At 46.8% G+C, this 27,960-nt stretch overlaps 1 protein-coding gene across 2 annotated transcripts; it reads left to right on the top strand.

The window, feature by feature from the left end:
- Positions 1–6,952: 6,952 nt before the first annotated feature.
- On the top strand, positions 6,953–13,647 carry Cd19 (CD19 molecule). 2 transcript variants are annotated; one of them, XM_031388243.1, is made up of 15 exons: positions 6,953–7,115; positions 7,334–7,600; positions 7,866–8,060; positions 8,195–8,473; positions 9,693–9,803; positions 10,037–10,085; positions 10,327–10,415; positions 10,943–11,044; positions 11,165–11,266; positions 11,352–11,417; positions 11,515–11,577; positions 11,669–11,725; positions 12,401–12,487; positions 12,640–12,746; positions 12,906–13,647. In XM_031388243.1, exons 1-14 carry the CDS (start codon positions 7,028–7,030, stop codon positions 12,729–12,731), a joined length of 1,647 nt encoding a protein of 548 aa, XP_031244103.1. In that variant the 5' UTR covers positions 6,953–7,027; the 3' UTR covers positions 12,732–12,746; positions 12,906–13,647. The 2 variants fall into 2 exon arrangements, with proteins under 2 accessions (XP_031244103.1, XP_031244104.1); XM_031388244.1 differs by having other exon boundaries at positions 6,954–7,115; positions 9,696–9,803.
- The last annotated feature ends 14,313 nt before the right edge of the window (positions 13,648–27,960 follow it).

Genomic DNA, 27,960 nt, shown 5'->3' with positions numbered 1-27,960 from the left:
CTGGAACTCACTCTGTAGACCAGGCTGGCCTCGAACTCAGAAATCTTCCTGCCTCTGCCTCCCAAGTAGAAATTTGGTCCAGTCTCATGAAGTCAAAATCAGCGAACTAATTACCTCTCTGCAGTTTTGTCCCGCGCTATCTCCCGCCAGCAGGAACAACGCGGCACACACAGGATCCTTCTGCAGTACAAGCTTTAATGTATCTTGAGAGCGAGATCACAAGCTTCAGTTGAGGAGGACCCCGACTATCTCAAAACCCTTCCCTTATATAGAGCTCTATGCCCGCCTCAGATGTGGCGACTCATAATAGGCTGTGAGACAATCAGGCCATTTGACGTGACCAAAGGCACTCCACCGCAGATCGTTGGGATTTACAGGCACACGCGCACAAGGCGTTTTTATGCCAACGGCAAGCCAGATGTCATCGCCATCTTGTAATGGCGATGTGCTTACGATGGCTTCCCACACAGTTTGTCATGTTTGGCTGCTCCTGACCATGATACTTGCAAGGACCCCTCAACAGAAGAATATAACTTCTTCTTAGCACTTCATAGAACATTTTCCAAAACTGACCACATGCTTAGACACAAAACAAGTCCCAATAGGTACAAGAAAATTGAAGTAACACCCTGCATCCTATCTGATCACTGTTGCCCTGTTGCTAAGGTGAAAGTCTGATATTACCAGGAAGCCCCAAGCTTGGTGCAAAATGGCAGACTTTGTTAGCAGGGCTTCTCCTTCTCTGACCTTGCTTGGGGAGCTCGAAACCCCTATATCTTATACCTATAGATATGTCATGTAGCCTTGGTTAGATTACAGATTCAACTTCCTTTCTCCTGAGAGGAACCTGACCAGCAAGCACCCGAGATTCCTGTAATGCCTCCCCATGCTAATGAGGCATCTCTGTACCTTAGCCTTCAGTCAATGACCTTTGCCCACCCTGGATTTCCTACCCCTCTTCCTCAAAACTATATGGTTTTTGATTCACCCTCTTCCCCCATAAAAGCTGGTCTGTTGGGGGCTGGAGAAATGAATCAGTGGTTAAGAGCACTGACAGCTTTTTCAGAAGTCCTGAGTTCAATTCCCAGCAACTACAAGGTGGCTCACAACCATGTCTGAAGACAACGACAGTGTACTCACAAAAAGTACATAAATAATTCTTTTTTAAAAAAGCTGATTCTGGGATGATGTCATGGATCTTCCTAAACCCTATTTGTTGACTCTGCTTTCTTACTCCTCGTGGCCAACCACCCTGGGGAGAAGGGAGACCCACCGACCACCATAGATTAAGGGTGAATATCAACAACAACAGGAGCAACAGAAAGCTTACACGGAAACTAAATCAAGGCAGAAATTAAGAAAGAAATTAAACTTTCTAGAATTGAATGAAACTTAACACACAACGTACCCAAACTTATGGGACACAATAACTCAGGCCTAAGAGGAAAATTCTTAGCATTAATTTCCTACATAAAAATTTGGAGAATTCTCACACTAGGAACTTAATAGCTCACCTGAAAGCTCAAAAAATAAATAAATAAAAATAAAAATTAACCACTGGGCAAAACTGCCCCATGATTCATCTTCTCCCGGGGCTCTACACAAACTGTGAGCACTTCTGGGTTGATTGCCCTCTTTCTGGGCCTGGCAGCCAAAGACCCATTGTGCTCTGTGTAGCAGCTGAAAATTAAATGTTCTGTAGAACAGGCAACCACTGACCACTGCCAGCCATGTAGAGACTGTGGGAGCCTAGGGCAAGGAGTGGGTAAATCTCTGTCATTTTATTTTATTTTATTTTATTATTTTTTTTGTTGTTGTTTTTTTTGAGACAGGGTTTCTCTGTGTAGCTGGCCTCAAACTCAGAAATCTGCCTGCCTCTGCCTCCCAAGTGCTGGGATTAAAGGCATGCACTACCACCGCCCAGTAATCTCTGTCATTTTAATTGGTAATAGGCTATTTGAAATATACCTCCTGCTATAATTTATCCTTCTCAGATCTCTGATGTATTGACTGGTTAACTATAGCTGTAACAGCAGCACGCATACCAGCTCCTCCCCCAAGGCCATGGCTGCCTTCTCTTCCTATGTAAAAATCAGGCCTCGGTCTCACTTTCCGAGAACTACTGTCTCCAGATGAGATGATAGTTTACCTCGCCCAGACTCTGAAAGGAGATAAACTCAGAGAGGCTTTTAATCCACAATCATTTTTGGGTTCCCAAGCTTTTACTATAACTCCAAGGCATGAGTCTACTGCTCTTTCTACAATGTGGATTTCAATATAGATTACAAACAGTAGTAATGTTACATATCTAAAATTTTTATTTTTTATTTTTTTGTAAACTTAAAAAAATTATTGCCAGGCAGTGGTGACACACTTTAATCCCAGCACTTGGGAGTCTGAGGCAGGAGGATTTCTGAGTTCAAGGCCAGCCTGGTCTACAGAGTGAATTCCAGGACAGCCAGGGCTACACAGAGAAACCCTGTCTTGAAAAAAAAAAAAAAAAAAAAAAAAAAGAAAAGAAAAGAAAAGAAAAAAGAAAAAAAATATTGTAAGCTTCAAGGGGTCAACTTGGAGCCATAGATCAATCAGATTCCAGATAAGTACTGTAATTAATAGCCTGTCTCCCCACCTGCCTATTCCACCCATTCCTGAGGGTGGCTTCTCACTCTTTCTCCTCTGGTCTTAGGATTCTCCTCTCCTAACTACCAGGATGGTGGGCCTGGAGGTTTCAAGTGGACACCCAAGATAACTTCCTCCTAAACTCCTTAATTTTATCTTCTGTTTCTAGTTTATCTGTCTCAGCAGATTTCAAATCAACTGCAGACTGCTCCAGCCACTCAACAGCCCGCAGAATCTGCATCCCAGACAGCTCCAAAGTGGCTAACCCCAGCCGGTCCAGCATCACAGACTGCTGTATTTCCCTAGCCCCAGGTGGTGCCACATAGCCTGGACAGCAAGTGAAACTCTCTTTCTGCCCCCTCCCTTTAGGCAGCATTCCTGCTTTTGTGGATCCCCAGCAACGATGCCTCAAAGTCAGAGGAAGTAGTCATAGAAAAGATTACATCACTCCTTATCATGATAGTCCTTACTATCAACAAAAAGGCTGAGCCATTAGGTCTCAACCCTGAGACAAAGGGCTGATGTGTGTATTGAACATACTAAAACAGACCTAGCCACCAGGTTCTCCCAGCATCCCTCAGTCCCTGCCTGTTACTGGGTATGGCTGGCTGGCATGCCCTGCCCCCTACCTTGAACTCTCCAGTCCAAGGGCTGGGTTGGCCTTCTCCCAGCTGCTCTTCTGCATGTAATCCAGCCATTCAGTTATGTAGTCCTTTTTACCTTTTACCCTTTTGGCCTCTTGGTCTCCTGGCTTTCCCCTCTTCCCTTCCTGCTTTCCTCACATGGCCCAGCTCAGGGTCATGTTCACCCTGAGTCTCTGCCTCTGCATATGCTCTCCCTCATGTCTACAATAAACTTTCTCCTCCACCATTTTTAGGGGCAGTCACACGCTCTGTTCTTATTTCTTTTATTCACTCAGGCACATGTATGTATGTGAGGATACACACATGTAGAGGCCACATGTAGATGTCCAGAATTACCCTCCCCTGCTCTTGTACCATACTCAACAAGTCAGGATCTCTCAATCAATAAGGCTAGTGTTGCTAGTCAGCATGTTCGGGGAAGACTGGGATTACAGGCAGGCTACTTGGCATTTATGAGACCCCTGGGGATTGAACTCTGATCCTTACATTTGCGCAGTAAGCCCTTTAGCCACCATGCCATCTCCCCGGATCATGCCTGGCATTTTCACACAAGATTCTGGAGCCTGGATTCAGGTTCGCATGCTTGCAGACAAGCTATCCCTCTACCTCAAGGAAAGGTTTTCTTTGCTCCTCCAGCCTCTTTTCTTTCTCCAGTCAATAAATACTTATTAAACCTTTACTAAACCAGGGTGCATCTAGGGACAAAAAAAAAAAAGATCTCTGTTAACATGAATAGCCTAGGGTTGTGGATCTTCCCTCACATAAGGTCCTGGGTTCTATTGACAGCGACATAAGACAAGGAGAGGGCAGTCTGTGGTCTGACTCAAGACAAAAATAAGGAGATTAACTCCTAACAAGTGTACTTTAAAACTGAAGTGAATGCTAGAAAGGAAAGAAAATACGGGTGTGAAGTACCTACAGTTCTGGGAAGGCCCTTCTGAGGAAGTAACATTTGAACTGAGAGCTAAGTGATGAAAGGAGCTAGCCAAGTGGAAAAACGTTGTGTGGTGGGCCTGTGGTAGGGAGATGCTCAGTAAGTTGAACAAGATAAATGAAGATGAGAGATGGAGGAATGAATGGAGAATGGCATCACTTTCTCTGGACGTGGGCTGGAGGGTTTTCTTATTTGTTTATTTATTTGTTTGTTTTAACTGGATGAAAATCCTTTGTGGGAAAAGAAAAAGAAAATCCTTTGTGGGGTCTTAAGAAGGGAAACACACTGTCGGGTGTTAGGCAAGTGGGGGTCAGCCTACTGTTAGAAATCTCTTCTTCCCGAGCTTCCTTCTTTCCCCTGGGCCCCTCAGCTCAATCAAGGGAAGTGAGGGCCCACCACCTGTGGTGTCCCCCGAGGTTTGCTTGTGGCAAACAGGAAGTCACAGCCCAGTAGAGCTAGGCCTGGGACTCAACTGAGAAAGCAGGTCTCGGGTCTCTAGTCTTTCCTCTGAGTGCTGCTATCAGTGAAAGGTACGCGTATACACACACACACACACACACACACACACACACACACACACACCACACATATGCATAGGCACACACAGAGACACACACACACCACACACACAGAGGTACACACACACAGGCATACACACACACACACACACACACACACACACACACACACATAGGCACACACATGCATGCATAGACACTGCACTACCTCTGTGTGACTTTAGACAATGTTCTTCCAGTCTTGAGGCCTAATCCCAATGTCTATGAGCCTCTTCCATTACTGAAGCAGGGATTACCTGGAGAATAAAGGGATTGTAAGAAGAAACCATTTCTAAAGATAACTGCCAAGCATATGGCTCTTACTCCCAATACCACTGTCTAGCCCCATCCCAGCTCTGATTGCCATGTCCCCAGAACAGTTTTGGGTCTGCTGTCTTACTAACCTGCTTAGAGATGAGGAAATTTAACCATGGTTTTGCATGCAGCTGAGTGGGCGCCACTCTCAGACATAAACTGATGATGACTCTCAGAAACTGGTAAACTAGGCCAAAAAAGACACACACACACACACACACACACACACACACACACACACACCACATGCAAACTACATACATACACAGACACACCACACATACATACTATACATACAAACCACACACACATACACTACATATACACGTACCACATACACACAGAGACTACACATACATACTACACACATAGAGACCACACACATACACACACACATACACACACACCACACAGAGACTACATACACACATATACACACACCCTACAATCACACCCTCCACCCCCGCACACACACATCATACACACCACATACTTTTATTCTTTTTCTTTTTTTTAAAAGATTTATTTATTATTATAAGTAAATACACTGTAGCTGTCTTCAGACACACCAGAAGGGGGCGTCAGATCTCATTAAGGGTGGTTGTGAGCCACCATGTGGTTGCTGGGATTTGAACTCAGGACCTTCAGAAGAGCAGTCAGTGCTCTTACCCACTGAGCCATCTCACCAGCCCTTTTTTTCTTTTTCTTTTCTTTCTTTCTTCCTTTCTTTCTTTCTTTCTTTCTTTCTTTCTTTCTTTCTTTCTTTCTTTCTTTCTTTCTTTTTTTTTTGTTGTTGTTTTGTTTTTCGAGACAGGGTTTCTCTGCATAGTCCTAGCTGTCCTGGAAATCACGCTGTAGACCAGGCTGGCCTCGAACTCAGAGATCCACCTGCCTCTGCCTCCCAAGTGCTGGGATTAAAGGCATGAGCCACCAACACACTTTTTTTCTTGTGCTGCAACTCAGAGAATTGTATATGGTAGGCAAGTGTTCTATCATTGGGCTATATTATCTACCCAGCTCACAGTTCCTTTTGGGGGGAGCTATGGTTGGGGTGGGATTGAGACAGAGTCTCACCATGTAGCTATGGCCAGCCTGAAACTTACAGAGCTCCACGTGTCATTGCCTCCCCTGCTGGGACTGAAGGAATGTGCCCCTGGGCCTGTTTGGCTCTTCCTTTTCTGAGAGGGAGGTCTTGCTATGTAGCCTAAGCTAGAATGAAACCCAGTGTGTCTGTCTGTCTGTCTGTCTGTGCCTCTGTGGTAGCAGGGATTAAATCTAGGGTCTTGTATATACTTTAGCACTGAACTATGTCCTCAACATTTTAAAGGAATATTTTTAAATTTTCAGATAAGGTCTCCCTGAGTACTTTAGATTGGCTTTGAACTCACTCTGCAGTCTAAGCTGGCCCTGACTTTTATGATCCTCTCCAGTAACTGGAATGATAGGCCTGGGTCACCAGATCCAATATAAAATCTTAATGCTATCCACAGATGAGAGAGGAAAAAAAAGTGGAAGCCAGGCATGGTGGCATATGCCTTTAATTTCATCAGCTGGGAGACAGAAATATAAAATAGGGTCAGAGCCTGGAGCCTGGAGAAAGGAGGAGAAAGAAGAACCTAAACCTGTTTCCACTCATTTGACAAATATTTACCAGGTGCCACTATGTGGAAAGATCTGTGGTGAAGATGTTAGCCTTACCCTGAGGGACGTCCATGCCTAACCATATATAAGATCACACACTTGGGCTAAGTGCTGGGTGACAGGGAGGGGACAAGTGTTGTGGATTTGGAAGAGTGCCTGCAAAAGAGGGTCTAAGGTGTGACCACCCCTTTCCTCTATATGGGGACTGCCACCACCCTCACAGATACCCATGGTTCATTGCCCACTAGGCTCCTGCTTGCCCCAGCATCCTCTGCGCAGCCACGCAGAAGCCCGGTGCCTTGGGGAGCCTGGCTACCATGCCATCTCCTCTCCCTGTCTTCTTCCTTCTCTTCCTTACCTTAGTAGGAGGCAGGTCCCAGAAGTCCTTACTGGTGGAGGTAGAAGGTATGTCTGTCTGTCTGTACATCGGAGGGGAAGGAGCTAGGGTTGAAAGCCTGGGTTCTGGGTTGAGTAACTGGCCTTCTTTGAGCCTCCATTTTCTTACTTGTAAACTGGGAGGAGTCAGAAAGAACCTTACAGCTTCCCATACGGTGAATTTCTGGGGTCCTTTGATCTTTGAGGAGGGAAGAGGGGCTGGGGCTCCCCTTTTCCTCTCCCCACAGAGGGAGGCAATGTTGTGCTGCCATGCCTCCTGGACTCCTCACCTGTCTCTTCTGAGAAGCTGGCTTGGTATCGAGATAACCAGTCAACACCCTTCCTGGAGCTGAGCCCCGGGTCCCCTGGCCTGGGTCTGCACGTGGGGTCCCTGGGCATCTTGCTAGTGATTGTCAATGTCTCGGACCATATGGGGGGCTTCTACCTGTGCCAGAAGAGGCCCCCTTTCAAGGACATCTGGCAGCCTGCCTGGACAGTAAATGTGGAGGATAGTGGTGAGTGCCTGGCAGGGCTGGGTTGTGGGGGTTGGTTGTAAGGGGCTCTCTATAGACAGAGGAAGTTCTTTGGTCTGATGGGGCTAAAGCAGCGAAGAAAGAGTTAGTTCTAGGCACCTAGTTCCTATGGCTTGGTAACTGCTCTGAGTCTCTGTCTCATTTGTTAGTCATAGCTGCTTTCTCCCGGTATCTCTGGCTCTGCTTTTCCAGGCCTCTGTATCTCCCCCTTCTCCTGGTCTGTGTCTAGTTTGGGGTCTCTTCCCAGGGGAGCTGTTCCGGTGGAATGCTTCAGACTTGGGGGACCTGGACTGTGACCTAGGGAACAGGTCCTCCGGAAGCCACAGGTCTACTTCTGGTTCCCAGCTGTATGTGTGGGCTAAAGGCCATCCTAAGGTCTGGGGAACGAAGCCTGTATGTGCCCCACGGGGGAGCAGTCTGAATCACAGTCTAATCAACCGAGGTAAGGGGATAGTGTTTTGCAGATGTTGGGAAGTGAGGGCACAAGGATAGGGATGGTGCTGGGAACTCAGGGGTTGGGGGAGATGAGACCCCCCCCAGATTATATTTTCCTTACCCCTTCTCTCCCTGCCTTAGATCTCACTGTGGCCCCAGGATCCACACTTTGGCTGTCCTGTGGGGTACCCCCCATCCCAGTGGCCAAAGGCTCCATCTCCTGGACCCATGTGCATCCTAAGAGGCTTAACGTTTCATTATTGAGCCTAAGCCTTAGGGGAGAGCACCCAGTCAGAGAGATGTGGGTTTGGGGGTCTCTTCTGCTACTGCCCCAAGCCACAGCTTTAGATGAAGGTACCTATTATTGTCTCCGAGGAAACCTGACCATCGAGATGCACGTGAAGGTCATTGCAAGGTCAGGTAGGGTTTCTTCTAATTCTGGGAATCTGTGTGGAGCTACTGGAAGAATTGGAAGGGTTAGGGGTGTGGTTCTGTGGTAGAGTGTGTGCTTAGCATGTATGAGGCTCTGTTTCCATCCCTAGAATTCTGTGTGTGTGTGTGTGTGTGTGTGTGTGTGTGTGTGTGTGTGTGTGTGTGTAGAGACAGACAGAAAGACAGATAGAAAGACAGACAGGCAGGAAGGCAGACAGACAGACAGACAGACTAGGACCGATGATGTATAACTGTAACCCTAGAACTTGGGAGGCTGAGGCATGAATACAAGTATCAAGCCAGACTTGTAACTGGCACCAGAGCCAGCTTCAAGTCTCATCCCAAACTCCAATTTGTACACTGAATCCTAACTCCAGCTCTTTGCTCATTGCTTCTGAGAACTCGTTTTTCTGGGTCTTCTCCTGTGAGCTTTGCTGGCTTCTTCCTCCACCACCGCTCCCTGTTGGAGCCCTGGGCCTTGTACTCACTCCTAGCCACACCCTCTTCCCGTTTGGCATCCTTTACTCCCATGGTTCCTAGGTTACTAAGCTTTATAACTTCCCTGGGCTCTATAATCATCTCCTGGGGTTGCCATTTCACGTCCCATGGACATCTCAGGCTTGAAGTATAAAGTCAAATCGACATCTTTCCCACATAAACTCTTTGGGTGGCTCTGCAGAAATGGAGCACCCAGAAGAATATACATGGGTCCATTTGCCAAGTTAGGAGCCTGACTACCTTCTTTTTCCTCATTCCATCTATCAAATTCACCACAATGTCTTGCTTATGCTTCTCCTTAATACAATACTACCCCATGCCATCCTCAGCTTAAGTGCTGCTACCTCAGCTTCCACTCCAAACCTGATCCCAACATGTGTTGGATCTCAACTCTAACTTGGTTGACTCACTTTTGCCCTACATTTTGACCATGATTATCCTTAACTACAGAATTAACCTTCTCATCCTAGTCCTCAGTGCTAGGATGGCCATGCTTTGTATATGGTTTGTTAGTGTCTTGTGCTCCGTGGCACAATTCTTGTCCTCCTGGGAACAACTGGTTCTTCCTTAGTGGAAGGGAGAAGAGCCCTGTGAAGAGATTAAAACTTTAAGTCTGTATCCCGCTCTGGGCTCTCAGCTGTATGTCCCTTGAGGGGTTAAGGAGTAAGATGCATTGTGGGGTCCTTGTCTCAAAGCACTTTCCTCCTAGCAGTGTGGCTCTGGCTGTTGAGGACTGGCGGATGGATAGTCCCAGTGGTGACTTTAGTATATGTCATCTTCTGCATGGTTTCTCTGGTGGCTTTTCTCTATTGTCAAAGAGGTAAGTCATGCTCCTGAGTTTCCCCAAGTTCTATGCCATCTTTCTCAGAATATGCCCACGCTGGCCAATCTGACACATCCCACAGCCTTGTCTCTCATGCTTCCTGGGTCCCTTGGTATTTATACAACCATCCCCTCTATTGACCTAAGTGACCTCTCCTGTGTCTTCCCCCACCCCCATTCACCTCTTGGCTGCCAACCCCTCTCCTGATCCATCTCTTTAAATTCCACCAGCCTTTGTCCTGAAAAGGAAAAGAAAGCGAATGACTGACCCTGCTAGGAGGTAAAGTAGCAAGTGCCCTTTTGCTGCAAGCTTTACACTGTCCTCTGTCACATGGACCTTGGTGCCATCTCTATTGGTTGAAATACTGCCCAAATTTAGAAGCCACTTTCAAAATCACCTTCCTTAGCATGGTCCCAAACTCATCGGGTAGACATCCCTACACAGTTAACTCCCAGATAGACTGGAACTGGGGATCCCTACATGGTGAGCCTTAAGGTACACCAACCCTTTCTCCCTCCAGATTCTTCAAAGTGATGCCTCCCTCAGGAAACGGGACCCAGAACCAGTATGGGAATGTGCTCTCCCTTCCTACATCTACCTCTGGCCAGGGTGAGGTACCACCCGCCTCAGGAAGCTTTCAATGCATACCCTTCTCTCCAGCACTAGCCAGCTATGCCTTGTCCTCATTTCTCCAATCTTCTCAAAGCAGAACCTTCCCCAGAGCCAGAGCCCAGGACTGAATCTCATCGGATCAGCCAAGTCTAGTCCCTGGATCTTGGCCAGAGCCAGTCTTGTCCTAGAACTTGAGGCCAAGGCCCAGATTTTAATCCCTTCCCCAAGACTCAAGCCCAGTTATGCAGGCATCCAGAGGCTTTTTGAAACATTGTCTCCTTTCCCTCTGATGGCCATCTTTTTTTTTTTTTAAAGATTTATTTGTTTATTTTTATGTGAGTACACTGTAGCTGCCTTCAGACACACCAGAAGAGGGCATCAGATCTCATTGCAGATGGTTGTGAGCCACCATGTGGTTGCTGGGAATTGAACTCAGGACCTCTGGAAGAGCAATCGGTGCTCTTAACCACTGAGCCATCTCTCCAGGTCCTCTGATGGCCATCTTAAATCTCTCTTTTCACCAGCTCATGCTCAGCGTTGGGCTGCTGGCCTAGGGAGTATTCCTGGGTCCTATGGAAATCCACGCATTGAAGTCCAGGATGCTGAAGCTCAGAGCCATGAAACAGGTCAGATTTAAGGGTTGTTCCTCACTTCAAGAGTGTTGGAGCAGCCTGTGGTGGGATTAGTGGACTGTGGGTGGAGGAAGAGAGATGCTGCTCAGTTCTCCACAGTGGTCCCATATTCAGGACTGGAAGAAGACGGGGAGGCCTATGAAGAGCCAGACAGCGAGGAGGGTTCTGAATTCTATGAGAACGACTCCAACCTTGGGCAGGAGCAGCTTTCCCAGGGTGAGTCCCCACCCTCCCTGGTCCTGACACTTCCCCAACTGTGGGCTGCTGACCTTTGCTAGAGATGGCCCTCTTTCTCTCCCAGATGGGAGTGGCTATGAGAACCCTGAGGATGAGCCCATAGGTCCAGAGGAGGACTCCTTCTCCAATGGTAATGTGGGGTCCTTGTGGGGCTGGTGGCTAGGAAACCATGCTTGGTGCTGCCGAGCTCCTACTGTCTTAGCAACTCTTGGGCTCTCTCTTCACAGCCACAGCCGAGTCTTATGAAAATGCAGATGAGGAGCTGGCCCAACCGGTTGGCAGGACAATGGGTGTGTATCTGAGTGAGCGAGGGCTGTCACTCTTGGAAGAGGCTGGAGACTAGGAGAAAAAGTGACAACATTGTCTCTCTTCTTGTTGCAGACTTCCTGAGCCCCCATGGGTCTGCATGGGACCCCAGCCGGGAAGCATCCTCACTTGGTAAGAGTGCTTAGGGCATCCTTCTTTGGTCAATTTCAGATGATAAAAACTCAGCTCTGACCTCCAAGGCCAAGCTTAACCCTGGTCTTAGACCTGATTCCTAACTCCACCCTCTATCCTGTTTCCCAGTGTTTCTACCACCTCTAACCTTGAAGACCAATCTTGACCCAAATGAACCTGGTATAGTTGTTTATGACTAGAATTCCAGCTTGCGGAATGCTAAGGCAGGAAGACCGCCGCCATAGGCTTGAGGCTAGCCTGCGGGTACTTTGTAAATTCCAGGCCAGCCTAGGCTGAATGAAGCTTTGTAACAAAAAAAAACATAACAAAAAATACTCAGCCAACCAACTAAAACATTGACCCCAAAGGCTTTTCCCCTGAGTTTGACCTTTACCTCAGCCCAGTCTAAAGCAGACTTCAACCTTGACCCCAGCTGTCTGTGTCATTTCCTGTAACCTTGACTTTGACTCCTCCCAGTTCTGTTCTTGACCCTTGCTTTGGCCTTGGCCATCTTACAACTGAGTAGGATTTTGATGCTGACAAATCAATCCTAGTTTGACATTAGGAGTATCTACTTCTTACCTAGCTACTCTCTCGTGGTTAAGCAGCATTTCCCTTCCCCCAATCCCCAGCAACATTTCTGGGTCTGTAATTTTCCATCCCATGTCTAAGCAGGGTCCCAGTCCTATGAAGATATGAGAGGGATCCTATATGCAGCTCCTCAGCTCCATTCAGTTCCGTCTGGTCCCAGTCATGAGGAAGGTAGGTGTTTCTGCACTGTTCCTAGTTGTCCTCTGGACACACACACGTGCGCGCGCGCGCGCACACACACACACACACACACACACACACACACACACACACAAGCTTCCTTCTCATCCTATTTACACTTTCCTTTTTCTGGTCTTATCCAGATGCAGACTCTTATGAAAACATGAATAAGTCTGATGACCCAGAACCAGCATGGGGAGGAGAGGGCCACATGGGGACTTGGGGTACCACATGACTCTCAAGTGACTAGGTGAGCTGGACACTGCCCCTGGGAGAGGGGAGGAAGAGGGGGATAAACAATGGTAATGAAGCACTGGCTCCTGTGGAGAGAAAGGGGAAGAGTTTCTTGGATTGGGGAATAGGGCCTAGACTTCTTCCCATACTTGTTTGTTTGTTTGTTTTTATGTAGCTTGGACTTCCTTAGGTCCCAAGAACCACATCTGACTCGGAAATCTGCAGATCCCAAGCAAATGGTGTCAGTCAGTGAAATAACCTTGCTTAGGATGTGTGTGCAGACACACACACACTCACATGCATATACAAGCAACCTTCCTTCTGACCCTTTTTGTTTTCCCCAAATAAACTCAATTAGCCACTCAAATCCTCTGAAGCATGCCCTTGTGTGAGAGAGGAAGGAAAGATGGGGTTGAATCCATCCCTGAATCACCCAGAGGAAGGAGAGCTGCAGTCTGACTACATCCTGGCCCTAGCCTTCCCATGGCCTGGCATTTAGCCACCTAAGATTCAATGATGCAAATATGTTCAGCCACTATTCCATGGTGTCCCACAAGGGAGAGACAGTAATGGGACTGGCAATCTGTTTGGTTGGAATCCCTGCTTACCCCTGCATAAACTGGGAAACCCTGTCTGCCCTTTTTCTCTTAACCCTACCTGCTCCGGACTAATAGGTCAGTACCCCTCATCTCTGAGTTTCTGGAAACCTAGTTTCTGAGTGCCCGCCCAGAGGTTCAGCTTCTGACCGTATGTGGACACCATCCCAGCTCTGAGCTTACACATCATCACCCCTTGTCTAAGACCTATAAAACCCTCTTACCTTAAGCCAAGTGTGCCATTTCCCGTGCTCTGCCCCGTCCTTGGTACCTGTGAACCTACTCAAGAGCTGCTCTCAATAAATCTGCCTTTATACTTCTTAATTTGGCTTGAATTGGCTTATTTCTTTGGTGAAGAAAACCTATTATCTTGGGTGCTGAGAACTCAGGAGAAGTTGAGCCTAAAAACCCTGTGTGCTGGGCCCCTGGCCTTGTGGGGACAGTTCCTCTCCCCTGCTTTCTTTCTCCCCGCAAGCCCCACCTGTCACTTCCCTGCATTCTTGTAGGACAATTCTCCTCACATTCTTTTCTGGTCATGCTCATCTGCCCGATGCCTTGACTTGGCTGTGATATCCTCAGTCGCTTTGAGGCCACCCTCCTTCCTCTGGATCCCATAATCTCTCCTGACTCCTATCTTCTTCTTCCTCTGGCTGCCTCACAGATCCCTACCTGAGACTGTCCTGTCCCTACCCTACCAGATCTGGTTGACCCCCAAGTATGGGATATTTCCATCCCCCTGATTGCTACTCGTCACCAGCTGATCCTAGTTCACCTCAAGGACCCCTCTTCCTTCCTGTTCAGATCCTAGTTTCCCCTTTCTGAAACCATCACCTCAGTCTCAAGCCCATCATTAACCACCTCCTGTTTCAGGGACTTCTAATGTAATGCTCCCATTCTCCCGGTGAATAAGTCTACTACTTAGTACAGACCCTCTACCTCATAAACAAGGCAGTAATCCCACCCCACCCATGGGTACCAACCCCTACACCCTCCTAACATCCTGCAATTTCCCATGTACCATCTTGAACCTAAAAGATGCCTTCTTTACTGTCTCCTACATCCTGACTCATATTTTTTCTTTGCCTTCACTTGGGAAGACCCTGATACACAGGCTTCATGACAGTTGACATGGACAGTTCTAGGGCTTTTGAGATAGTCTGCATTTCTTTGGCCAAGACTTGGCCTGGGGCTATCCTCCCTTAATCTTTTTTGTTGTTGCTGTTTTTCAAGACAGGGTTTCTCTGTATAGCCCTGGCTGTCCTGAAACTCACTCTGTAGACCAGGCTGGCCTCGAACTCGGAAATCCGCCTGCCTCTGCCTCCCAGGCCCTGGGATTAAAGGCATGTGCCACCACCGCCCGACCCTCCCTTAACCTTAATCCAGCTACACTTCTCCAATACATAGATGACCATCTACTTTGCATCCCCTCCCTATCTCTGTCCCAGAAGTCCATCTCTTTACTTCTAAACTATCTTGGCTCCTAGGATACTGCATCTCCATACCAAAGCACAACCATGTTCTCCTACCATAATATACTTGGGTGTTCAACTTAGCCAGGGTTCCAAGACCCTTACCTCCAACCAGGTGCAGGCTCTGAGGGACCTACAGCTCCTAACTACAATGGATTAGATGCTTTCATTTGGGGGCCTGGTTCTTTAGACATTAGACCCTCAATTTTGCGATTATGACTCATCCAGGATACCAGGCAGCCAAGGAGACCCCCAGCGGGCCTCTCGCCAACTGGTCATTTTTTTTTTTGCTCCAGGATGCTCTTTTAACAGCTCCAGCTTTGTCCCTACCAAATTCTCTCTACTGGCACTACAACTTCTTTACCAATGAGAGGCTGGGGGTAGCAACAGGGGTCCTGGCCCAACAGATTGAGCCTGTCTCCCAAACCATCCCTTTTCTGCCTAAAAAACTTGACTCTGTGTACAGATGGCCCAAGCAGTGGTGGCTGATTTCACCTGTGAAGCCCTCAAGATCACCCTACTCCAGCCAGTATACTCCACTTACAGGCTCTCCGATCTCCTGAGTCACTCCCTTTCTCTCTCTCCTTGGACACGTATAGTCCATACCTTTTATCTGTTATTCCTGGAAAACTCCTAGGCCACCTTGGTCCCTAACCCTGTTCTAAACCCTCAACCCAACTTCCTGTTCTGTTCCATCCTCCTGGAATATCCCTTCCCACTCCTGCCTAGAGGCCGTGGAGGCCCTTTGTTCACCCCAGTCCAGCCTCCTAGGCCTACCTCTCACAAACCCAGGACCCTTTGCGTGTCTCGAAGTTCCCTTACAGATAATGCAGGAACCTACCAGGCAGCATATGCAGTGGTCACCTTGGCTGAAACAGTTGAGGCAAACCGCTTCCCGAAGGGCTTTGCTGAGCTAATTGCTCTGACCAGGGCACTCCATGTTGCCAAAGGACTACAAGTTAACATCTACATCAGAGTAGCTCACAGCCACTCTGTCCTATGGATGCAAAGGGGGTTCCTCACCACCAAGGAGTAGAAAGAGGGTTCCTCACCACCATGGGCACTCTTGTTGTCAGTGGTCCCCTTATAGCCAAGATCTTGGAGTTTCTCCAACTCCCAGCAGGAGTTCCCACAATTGACTGCTGGAAACACCAGACCTCCACAGACCCAGTGCCTCTGGGTAATGCCAGGGATGACTCAGTGGCCTGAGGTTTCGCCTCCAGCACCCACAGAGCACATCCTCTGCCTGACATCTTCCTATAAATCTCAGTACCAGCTGGAGGAAAAAAATCCAAATTCCTTGGCAAAGAGGTCACATAGGTGAAAGATGGATGGCTTTACCTAAATCACTGCCTTATTCTTCTCCAGAAGTAGATGCCTTCTGTCATCTCTGACATCCACCAAAGCCTACACATGGGCCCCGAGGCCCTGTTCCAATTTCTAGAGTCCCTTTTCAATCCCACTGACCTTCAAGCCCATATTTTACAGGCTCATGCATTGTGCCAATACCAACCTGCAGGGAGCTCTTCAGGTATGTCTGCCTCTGCACCAGCTCCGAGGACAGCAACTGTGCAAACACTGGAAAACTGACTTCACATACCTGCCTACCCACAAGAAGCTCCATTGTCTCCTAACTGTTGTTGACACTTTTATAGGTGGATTGAGGTGCTCCCCACCTCCAGAGAAACAGCAGACATGGTGGCCCAAACTCTCCTGGAATACATCATCCCCTGGTTTGGGCTGACAATAGCCCAGCTTTCACCTTCAAAATGGCTGGACTCCTGTCTGAAGCTTTCAACATCTGGAAACTACATACCCCTTATAGTCCACAGTTTTTGGGAAAGGTAGAAAGAACCAATGGCCCCATGGAGCAACTTACCATGTTATCTCTTGAGCTCAGATTGTCCTGGCCTTCCTCTCTCCCCATTGCTCTCACCCCCCTCTGATCCACCTCACATTCTCCTACAAACCTCAGCCCCTTTGATTTCCTGTACAGAGGCTGTTTCTCCTCAGTCACCATCTCCTAGCCCAAACTGCCCCATTAGCTGGCTACTTACCTGATCCCTTCTCCACTGGCACACTGACAACTATCTCCCTACCCCCCCCCCCCCCCCCCATATCTAGTTGCTGCTGACCCTCTCCCCTTTTCCCCAGGGGACCAGGTACTTCTCAAACAATTATCTCCTAAGTCTTTAGAGCCCTGGTGGATGGGATCCTACACTGTGAGCCTGACCACTCTCTTGGCCACCAAACTCCTGGGACATCAGTGTTGGTACCATCTATCTAGGTTCAAGATGGATGGTCTATCCACTTGACCCACTACTCTCAGATTCTACAGAGATCCTCCAGAACAGGTCTGAATGGCCTGGCATGGCTGTGTTCATACTCAACAGACTCACTTTCATCTCTTTCTCTTTCTGGGTCCCACTTTTTTTTTCCCTCTGTTGGCCCTGCCACACAGTGACATTGTGGGCCAGGCTGACCGTCCCTCTGTGGAATGCCAAGGTGCTTCTCTCCATGCTGGTATCCCTCTTTAAATGTACAGAAAGGCTCTATTACTGCATGATGTGCTTTACCTATGTTAAGACAGACAAAGCCTGTCACAGCCAATGAGTCAAAGAAAATGGGGGTTGCTGTGGGGCTATTGTAAAATTAAAAAAAGTGGGGGGGCCTTGAAGGGGACCGTCCCTCAGTCTCCTTCCTCCGTGGGTAATCACGAACTGGGTTAAATGAGTCCTGGGAAGGCAAACGGTTAATAAGGAAAGACACAGATGCCAGGTAGATGTGATAAGAGAGAGAGCTTTACTGAAATTCACTCAGTATTTATAGTTACGCTTAGGAACCAGACCCAGAGGAAATCGAAACTTGCCCATCTAACATAAACACGAGAAAATCCATTAACACCAGACCAGAGGAGGATCTTGAAAGAAAGATCCGGCAAACCTTTAACATAAACATGAGACCTGCTAAGTCTTTGATCTAAGGAGCAGCAGTCAGGGTTCCACACATCGGGTGTCCAGCCCCAGCTTCCAGCCTGTGGAGGCTGCATACGGAAGCCAAGTCGCTCCCAAGCAAAAGGGGGGTTGGAGACCACAGGGCCTCTTAAGATGGTGCTCAAAAACTCTGTAGCTAACATAGTCAAGAATGGGCCACAAAACTGGTTTGTTCTTTCCCAGTACAATACAATACATGCCAGATCCTTGTGATGACTGATGGGCTCAAGGAGTAATAGGCAAGGTCTACCAAAAGGAAATGTCTCCATATCCATGGGAGCAAATAGACATCTATCAAACCTACATCTAGACCCTGCCCTCTGTCCTCCAGGACTGGCAAACCTCACCAAGACCACACAACAGTAGAAGTCCCTCAATCACACCTGGGAGATGCCTCAATCTCAGGTTAAAAACTAAGGAAAAAGAGCCTTTTTTCTGGCTGGGCCTCATCCAGGAGGGAGCAACCCTACTTAACCTCACTAAATTCTCCAACCTTAGCAACTATTTGGGTTTTTTTGTTTTTGTTTTTGTTTTTTCCTGTGCTGCTTTGGGCTACCCCCTTTGACCACATGATACCTAGTCCATTCATGATACCAGGGACTGACCCCCAACCACGGACAACTACTATACAATATGTGCCACTCTTTCAGGACTCTTTTGGACACCCATTCCCTTTCTGTTACACAGTACCCTACTCTCTTTACAATACTACTAACATAAGTTTGATATCTGCCTGGTCGCCTCCAGTGGGGTTCTTCTGGTGCAATGTCTCTATATCAAAAAGTATGTCCCCTGGTGATCCCTCCTCTCTTTGTACCTGGTGATGCTGTATGGGAAGGCTGACTGGCCATGCTCTCTCCTCTCCTATTGACCCCTTCCAGCTTCAGGCACTCTTTACTCAGACTGGCAGAGATTGCTACGATGGCTTCACCAAGAGCAATTGGCTTAAGTGCAGGGACCATGGGATACTCAGTGTTGGGATCAAAAGGGTGACTGATGGCCGGGCAGTGGTGGCACACGCCTTTAGTCCCAGCACTTGGGAGGCAGAGGCAGGCGGATTTCTGAGTTCGAGGCCAGCCTGGTCTACAGAGTGAGTTCCAGGACAGCCAAAGCTACACAGAGAAACCCTGTCTCGAAACAAAACAAAACAAAACAAAACAAAACAAAAAAAGGGTGTCTGACTGTCTCCAAAGGTTCATCAACAACTCAGCAGCATCACTGGCCTCCCTCAATGGTCAGATCACTTCTGTGGCCCTGATGGCCATGCAGAGCCAGAGAACATTGGATTTCCTCATGGCAGACAAGGGAGGTACCTGCATGTTCTCAGGAGAAAAGTGCTGTTAGTATATCAGTGTGTCTGGCCTGCTGGAAACTGATATCGAGTCACTCCATGAATTGTCTGAAGAACTTCACCAATACAACCAGGGCACATCTCTATTCCGCTCTTTCTGCAGTCTTCACTCTTCAATGCTGAAGGTAATAACCTGTCTATTTTTTTCTCCTAGTACCTTGCCTCCTCTTATTTCTCTGGGAATGGATTCCCAAAATTTCCTGAGCGGTGGTCAACCAAATGCTTCTGTAGCCAGACCTCCCACTGAGCATCTGAGCTTGAGCCTACCAATTCCCGAGTCTCCCACCCCAAGCCATCCCTCTTCGGCAAGAAGTAGTCCGATCTGAAGCGATGCCCCTATACCCAGATAGGTTGGGATGTTTGGTTGGAACCCCCTGCTCACCACAGCACAAGCTGGGAAACCCTGTCTGCTCTTGTTCCCTCAACCCCACCTGCCCAGAGAAAACTCTGGGCTAATGTGTCATCATCCCTTGAACTCAAGTGCCGACCCAGGGGTTCAGCTTTTGACCATATACAGGCACTACCCAAGTTCTGAGCTTATATGTCATTATCCCTCACCTAAGACCTATAAAAACCCCCTTACCTTAGCTTGGGTGCACGATTTTCCTGGCCCCATTCCTTGGGACCGGTGAACCCATTTGAGAGCTGCCCCCAATAAACCTACCTTTATACTTTTATTTTGTTGGCAGAGAAAACCTATTACAGTCTGGTTAGAAAACATTATCTACCACCACTAAGGATTTATTGCCTTCTCTATTCTAAGCATTACCATGTATGAGCCGTTTTATTGGTACAATAAGTCACAAACTTTTGAGTATGCCAATATTTATCAAAATAAATTTATATTTAGAATTGAAATGTGTATGTGTTTTGTGTGTGTGTGACTTTTTTGAGATGAAGTTTTGATATGTATCTTACTTAGGGTTTCTATTTCTGTGATAAACTGCCATGACTTAAAGCAGCTTGGGGAAGAAACTGAATGCTACTGTCTTTGCACTTTTCTTGTTGGTACGCAAACCAAACCTAGGGCCTCACACATGCTACTGAGAACAGTCTGCCAACCGACTTTCATGAAATATATGCTTGCTTCTTACTAGTGTCTCCTGGTGTTGGATGTCTAGATTTCTTAGCCTCTCTGAAGTGATCTCTCTCTCTCTCTCTCTCTCTCTCTCTCTCTTACTCTCTCTCTCTCTCTCTCTCTCTCTCTCTCTCTGTGTGTGTGTGTGAACCTGTGCACACCAGTAAGTTGACTGATGCTTGGCAGCTTCAGAATGGGAATGGTCACCAGAGAGACCAGGTAGGATTAGAGGGTTGGGAATTTCAGCCCATCCCTCCTCCAGAAAGGGAGGGACCTGAAGGTTAAGTTGATGGTTGGGATTTCTACCCTGGTCCTGTGGGATCTGATGTCTGTGGGTAGACATTGTCAGTACTCAACTAGATCAAAGGCTGTTACCTGGTGTCACTGAAAAGTTAATTACTTGTCAGTGGGGAGAAATCTCCATATCTTTTGGGGATCATACAGAGCCGTGTTGATTATTGTTTAATGAGAACGTAGGAGATGAAGAATTTGAATATATTTGTTCTTGTATTATCAGATTATGTTTTTAAAAAAGTATTTTATGTATGTGAGAACACTGTAGTTTTCTTCAGACACACCAGAAGTGGGCATTGGATCCTATCACAGATGGTTGCGAGGCACCATGTAGTTGTTGGAAATTGAACTCAGGACCTCTGGAAGAGCAGTTAGTGTTCTTAACCACTGAGCCATCTCTCCAGCCCCTAGATTATACTTATTAATTCATTCCCTTCACAAAATCCCTCTAAGTATACTAATATGACAACTTCATGGATGAAGAGATTGAGGCAGGCGGAGAAGATCAATAACATGGCAAGAGCTGTCTAGGTGTTAAGTGGTGAGGCTGTTCGAGCTACTTCTCAGTTCACACTCAACCTTGATGTTCTCCCCTCTGGTTCTTTATCTGTGTGTTTTGTGGTGCTGGAGATTATAGGTTGGGCTCTGGGTCTGCTTGGCCTGTGCTCTATCACTGAGCCAGAGCTCAGCCTCTTCCTTTCCTGACACAATACTGTGGAAGGGGAACTGACTATCAGAGAAGCTAAGTGACACATCTGCAGTCATACCATTCAAGTCTGAGCATGTAGTCACCCTCTCTCCACGTGGTTAAGTGGAGCCTTGTCCTTACACAAACCGTGCCTGTAAAGCCTTTCTGAGCAAGTCTGTAGCCCTGGAAACTGCCATGAGCAAGCACCGCGCCACCCATTCTGTGAGATGGCATTGGCCACTGACTCCTGATGTCTTCCATTGGTCCTGTTCTCCCTGTCACCATTGTCCCTAGCTCCAGTGACTTTCTAGAACTGACTGACACTAGAATCCAAAACTTAGTCTTTCATTCTTTTGTTTGTTTGTTTGTTTGTTTTTCGAGACAGGGTTTCTCTGTGTATCCCTGGCTGTCCTGGAACTCACTCTGTAGACCAGGCTGATTCTTGGGGCTGGTGAGATGGCTCAGTGAGTAAGAGCACTGACTGCTCTTCCGAAGGTCCTGAGTTCAAATCTCAGCAACCACATGGTGGCTCACGGCCATCTCTAATGAGATCTGATGCCCTCTTCTGGTGTGTCTGAAGACAGCTACGGTGTTCTTTCTTTCTTTCTTTCTTTCTTTCTTTCTTTCTTTCTTTCTTTCTTTCTTTCTTTCTTTTTTGAGACAGGGTTTCTCTGTATATAGCCCTGGTTGTCACTCTGTAGACCAGGCTGGCCTCGAACTCAGAAATCCACCTGCCTCTGCCTCCCAAGTGCTGGGATTAAAGGCATGCGCCACCACCACCTGGCTTTTTTTGGGGGGGGGGGGTACAGTGTACTTTCATATAAATAAATCTTTAAAAAAAAAGAAGTTTAAAGATTTTCATTATTTTATGTGTGCGTGGTTTGTCTGCATGTATATCTGTGCACCACACGCTTGCCTGGTGCCTGAAGAAGCCAGAAGAGGATGTTGGATCCCTTGGGACTGGAATTACAGGTGGTTGTGAGCTGCCACATGGCTGTTGGGAATTGAACCCAGGTCTTCTAGAAGAGCACCCAGAGCTCCTAACAACTGAGTCATCTTTCCAGTCTCTAAAACCCAGTCTTCCTACAAAAGAAATTTCAAAACTTTCTGTGAGACTGACTACATTAAAAAAACAAAATAAAACAAAACAAAACAAAAATCCCGGGCTGGAGAAATGGCTCAACGGGTAAGAGCACTGACTGTCTTCTGAAGGTCCTGAGTTCAAATCCCAGCAACCACAAGGTGGCTCATAACTATCTGTATTGAGATCTGATGCCCTCTTCTGGGGTGTCTGAAGACAGCTACAGTGTATTTACAAATAACAAATAAACAAATTAAAAAAAAAAACCTTACCAGTGTTCTTTTTTATATTTATTTTTATGTGTATGAGTATTTGCCTGCACATATGTGTACCATATATGTGCCCGGAATCCACAGAAGTCAGAAGAGAGCATCAGATCCCCTGGAACTAGAGTTACAGATGGTTGTGAGTCTTTATATGGGCTCTGGAAACAGAACTCAGGTCCTCTGTAGGAGCTACAAGTGCTCTTAATTGCTGAGTCATCTCTCCAATCTCTATAATTTATTTTTCTTTCTTTCCCTTTTTTTTTTTTTTTTTTGTTGAGACAGGTTCTCATGGATACCAGTCTGGCTTCCAGCTCTCTCCATAGCTTAGGATGACCGTGGGCTTCTGATCTTCCTGCTTTTACTTCCTGAGTTGTAGAATTAGAGGTGTGTGCCACTGTACCCAGTTAACATGGTACTGGGGGTGGAACACAGTATCATGCATGTTAATAAACACTATCAACTGAGATGCCCCCTCAGCCTGCATGATGATGGCCTCAACTCCCATGTAGAACACCAGGGTTTGGGAAGGATTTCTCTTCAATGTCTATGCCCAGAAGAGAGGCAGTCCTTTGCCAGTCCTGACTGCTGTCCACAGGCAGGGAGGTACTCGAACTTCAGTCCTAGGGATTCCTGCAATCCTTGCGGGCTGCTTGACCACACATTTCCCCACTTACCAATTCCAGTGGCTCTCTGGCATCATGAAGATTCTGCTTACCTTTGAGCTTAATTATTATTATTTAAAAATGGCTGGAGGTGTGACTCAGTGTTGTAGTACTTTTTTGTTTGTTTGTTTGTTTCGAGACAGGGTTTCTCTTCTATGTAGCCCTGGCTGTCCTCGAACTCACTCTGTAGACCAGGCTGGCCTTGAACTCAGAAATCTGCCTGCTTCTGCCTCCCAAGTGCTGGGATTAAAGGCGTGCACCACCACTGCCTGGTGTAGTACTTTCTTAACATGGGTGAAACCTGGGGTTCCATTACTAGACCTCAGAACCCCAAATCAACAAAGAAACACTCCTTGTTAAATTTTCGTAATATATGCTTGCTTAAGGGTATGAACCTCCAGCATTTCCTTGGGCTTCCATCGTGAACAGAAGTCCCTTGGCTTATGTTGATTTGAATAAGTGGTCTGTGCAGCCACCTGGGTCCATGGTGATGTCTGTGACTCATGTTACAACCAAAGGCCATGCAGATGTCTGTGGTCTGTACTGTACCTGAAGCCATGTTGATGTCTGTGGGTCATGCTGCTGCCGGGAGCCATGTTGTTTTGTTTCCTTGACTTGTGTTGTCTTGGAGTCCATGTTGGTGTCCTTGGCCCACGCTGCCACTGAGGGCTATGATTGTCTGTGACCCATGCTGCGGTAGAGGGTTGTGTTGATGTCCGTAGTCTGTACTGTCACCAGAGACCATGCTGAAGTCTGTGACATGTACTGACACTGGAGACCATGTGGATGCCTGTGGTCCATGCTGTCACCAGAAACCATGTGTGAGTTCATGATGAGTGCTCCTCCTGACTGTAAGTGGCAAGCAAAGAAGCTACTTCTACGGTGACATGGATGACAGCACATCCACAGTTGACGTTTTCTTTTCTTTTTAATTTATTTAGCCTTATTTTAAATGCATTGATGTGAGGGTGTCAGAACCCTTGGAACTGGAATTAAAAACAGTTGTGAACTGCCATGTGGGTGCTGGGAATTGAACCCTGGGTCCTTTGGAAGGACAGGGCCTTTAGCCAGCAAGCCATTTCTTCAGCACCCCAACTCACAGTTGAGAAGGAGGAACACAGAACGCTTGGATGATAACCCCTTCCCCCTCTTGCAAAATAACAGCTTAGACAGGAAACCATCAAAGAGAAGTCTTAAAAATTGCAATAAGGATGCTAAAGTATAGCTTTCCACAACTGATGGCTTCTGGTTGGAGTATGGGTGGGGAAAAACTAAGTTTTCTTTAAGGGGCTGGCCACTGGAAGTTTGACCACATTGCAGTGAGGATATAGACAAGACAAATCAGACTTGTGGGGTTTTTTCTTTTCCTTCATTTTTTTGGTGGGGTGCATATCAGACCACTGTTTTCTCTGTAGCTCAGAACAGTATATGAATTTCAATCATCAGCCCTCACCACTTCTTTTTTTAAGGTTTCTTTTGTTGTTGTTTGAAACAGGATCTCTTTGTATAACCATGGCTGTCCTGAAACTTACTCCTGTAGACCAGGTTGCCCTTGAACTCATAGAGATTTGCATGCTTCTGCCTCTCTGAGTGCTAAACTAAAAAGTGTGCACCACCTCGATTGAGAACCAACACTTTCTTGTATGGCTGTCATGCATGTGCACATAATTAAAATATGTTTTTCACTTGTTAATCTGTCAGCTTTTCTAGAGATTTTCATTTATCAAACTCTCAGACATAGAGGAAAAATTTCCTTGTAAAAAAACATTTATTAGCTGGGCAGTGGTGGCACATACCTTTAATCCCAGCACTTGGGAGGCAGTCATTCAGATGGCTCTTGCAGAGGTTGTATTTTATGCTGGGTTGTATTTATTTATTGCTGGGTTGGACTTCCAGCAGCCACATGGAGGCTCACAACATTTGTAGCTTCAATTCCAGGGGATCCGATGCTCTCTTCCGGCCTCCACAGGCACTGCCTGCATATGGTGGTGCACGGGCACAGATAAACATGCAGGCAAAGCATGAATACGCTTAAGATAAAAATAAATATTTTTGTTTTGTTTTTAAGAATTATTTATTTATTTTATGTAGATGAGTACACTGTAGCTGTCTTCAGACACCAGAAGAGGGAATCTGACCCCATTGCAGATGGTTGTGAGTCACCCCATATGGTTCCTGGAAATTGAACTCAAGACCTCTGGAAGAGCAGTCAGTGTTCTTAAGTGCTGAGCTATCTTACCAGCCCCAGATAAACGTTTTTTGTTTGTTTGTTTGTTTGGTTGGTTTGGTTTGGTTTGGTTTCTGGCTTTTTGAAACAGGGTTTCTCTGTATAGCCCTGGCTGTCCTGGAACTCACTCTGTAGACTACTTCAGTGGGAAGTAGAGGCAAGCCACATGAGATCTTGAGTGATTGCTTTTGTCTTACATCTCGTGGTTTACTCTTTATATTTCTTGTCCGTCGTGGATGGACTGTGGGTAGCAGTCCAGAAGCTTCTCTGAACGGTGGGTGGTAGTATACACCTGAAATCGCAACATTGAAGAGGCTGGAGCAGGAGGCTTTGGAGCAGGGTAGCTGGTGAAGAGATGCCAAATCCTGTAAGTTCAAACTCCATTTTAGAGAACCTGACCTGCTGGGCAGTGGTGGCGCATGCCTTTAATCCCAGCACTTGGGAGACAGAGACAGGCAGATTTCTGAATTTGAGGCCAGCCTGGTCTACAGAGTGAGTTCCAGGACAGCGAGGGCTACACAGAGAAACCCTATCTTGAAAAAAACAAAAACAAAAAAATAAATAAATAAAAATAAAAAATAAAAAAGAGAACCTGTCCTAAGTTCGAACTCAGGTAAACTAACAGGCTGGTACCTAGCATAAGTTTCCAAGTTGGGCCCACCTCCCAACAAAACCTAAGCCTAGCTCCAGTCTCTAGGCTAATCCCCAACAAGACCAGCATTTCTAGGTTACACCCTCAACAAGACCAGTGTCTCCAGGTTATTTCCCCCAAAAGACCTGCACCCCCAGTTACAAGCCCACACCCTGCCTAATGACCACCAATGCAGAGGGGAGCAGAAGTTAAGTTTATGATATGACTCCCAGCACCAGCCAATTATGTTAAAGGCCACAGGAGCTTTCCAATTATATGCTTACACATGTACTCCCTGCTTGCTGCTTACTATAAAGTCTTGCCCTGATAGACATTCGGGGCTCCCCTACCACCAAAACCATCCTGCCTGACAATGGTGCATGGGGCGGGGGGCAGGGGGGCTGAGGTAGCTCAAATAGAATAAAGACTCTGCTGTGAGTTGCATCAGATTGGCTCCTGTCTGTTTTTTGGGGGATCACTAACATTTCCCTGGCACAACAGAGCTATATAGTTAGATTCTTGTCTAAATAAAAAGGAGCAGAGAGGGAGGAGGGATGGTGAGATGGTGAGATGGTGAGATGGTTCAGCAAGTAAAAACATTGGCTGTTCTTCCAGAGATCTTGAGTTCAATTCCCAGCAATCACATGGTGGCTCACAATCTTCTGCAATGGGATCTGATGCCCTCTTCTGGCATGCATGCATACATGCAGATAGAGCACTCATTTACATAAAATAAATATTTTTTTAAGGGGGAAGGAGGACTAGGGTCACAGCTGAGAGGGCACTTGTCAGCTTGACTGGGTCTGGAATCAAATGCAAGCCTCTGGGAGCTGGGAGGGATCTTTTGAATCAGATTATTTGAAGTGGGAAGAGCAGCCCAAATAAAAGGAAGAGTGAGAGAAGAAGCTCTGGTTTTAGTCTGTTGCCAACACTCTACTGGCAAGCTCATCCACTCTGTTCCTGCGGCATTGCCACCCGTGACACCACAATCCTTAGCCGGGCTTCTGAGGTCCACTGAAGACAACCAGTAACTCTCTAGAAACCTTCTAGCTCTTGGGCACCAGACTGGGACAGCTGGGACATCCAGCTTCCCAGACAGAGCAACTATGGTTGGGCTATCCAGATCGGATCGTGTAAGCCAAACAAATTAATCTCACATATACATTCTGAAACCTTTTGAGAATATAATATTCTTCCTTGCAGCCCTGGCAATAGACTTCATCCTATTAGCTCTGTTTCTCTGGAGAACCTTGACTAATACACTGGCAGGCATGAAGCCTTAGAGATTTTTTGTTTGGTTGGTTTTGTTTTTGTTTTTCGTTTTTTTTTTTCGAGACAGGGTTTCTCTGTGTAGCCCTCGCTGTCCTGGAACTCATTCTGTAGACCAGGCTGGCCTCAAACTCAGAAAACTGCCTGCCTCTGCCTTCCAAGTGCTGGGATTAAAGGGATGCGCCACCACTGCCCAGTGAAGCCTTAGGTTTAACCTCTAGCCCTGTACAATAAATAGCCAACAAGATGTCTCAGTGGATGAAGGGACTTGCTGCAGAGCCATTGTCCTGAGCGCAGTATACCAGAAACATGTTTGTGTCTTTTCAGTGACAGAATCTACTAACAATAAGTTCACAAATGTCAGTGGTCTTAACAACTGCGATTTGTCACATAAAATCCACCTGTTTTAGTGATCCGGCCAAGGCGAATTGCATGTTCTTTTATCCCAATCATAATTACTAATATTAACTCTCACATGACACAACAGACAGCAAATTATATCTCCCTGCATATATAAGATTTACAGAAGCTGGGCAGTGATGGCGCATGCCTTTAACCCCAGCACTTGGGAGGCGGAGGCAGGTGGATTTCTGAGTTCAAGGCCAGCCTGGTCTACAGAGTGAGT

This window comes from Mastomys coucha, unplaced genomic scaffold (genome assembly GCF_008632895.1).
Source record: "Mastomys coucha isolate ucsf_1 unplaced genomic scaffold, UCSF_Mcou_1 pScaffold21, whole genome shotgun sequence".
NCBI classification, from domain to species: domain Eukaryota; kingdom Metazoa; phylum Chordata; class Mammalia; order Rodentia; family Muridae; genus Mastomys; species Mastomys coucha.
The sequence above is the reverse complement of the archived record's forward strand: the minus strand, read 5'-3'. Positions and strand labels throughout refer to the sequence as shown.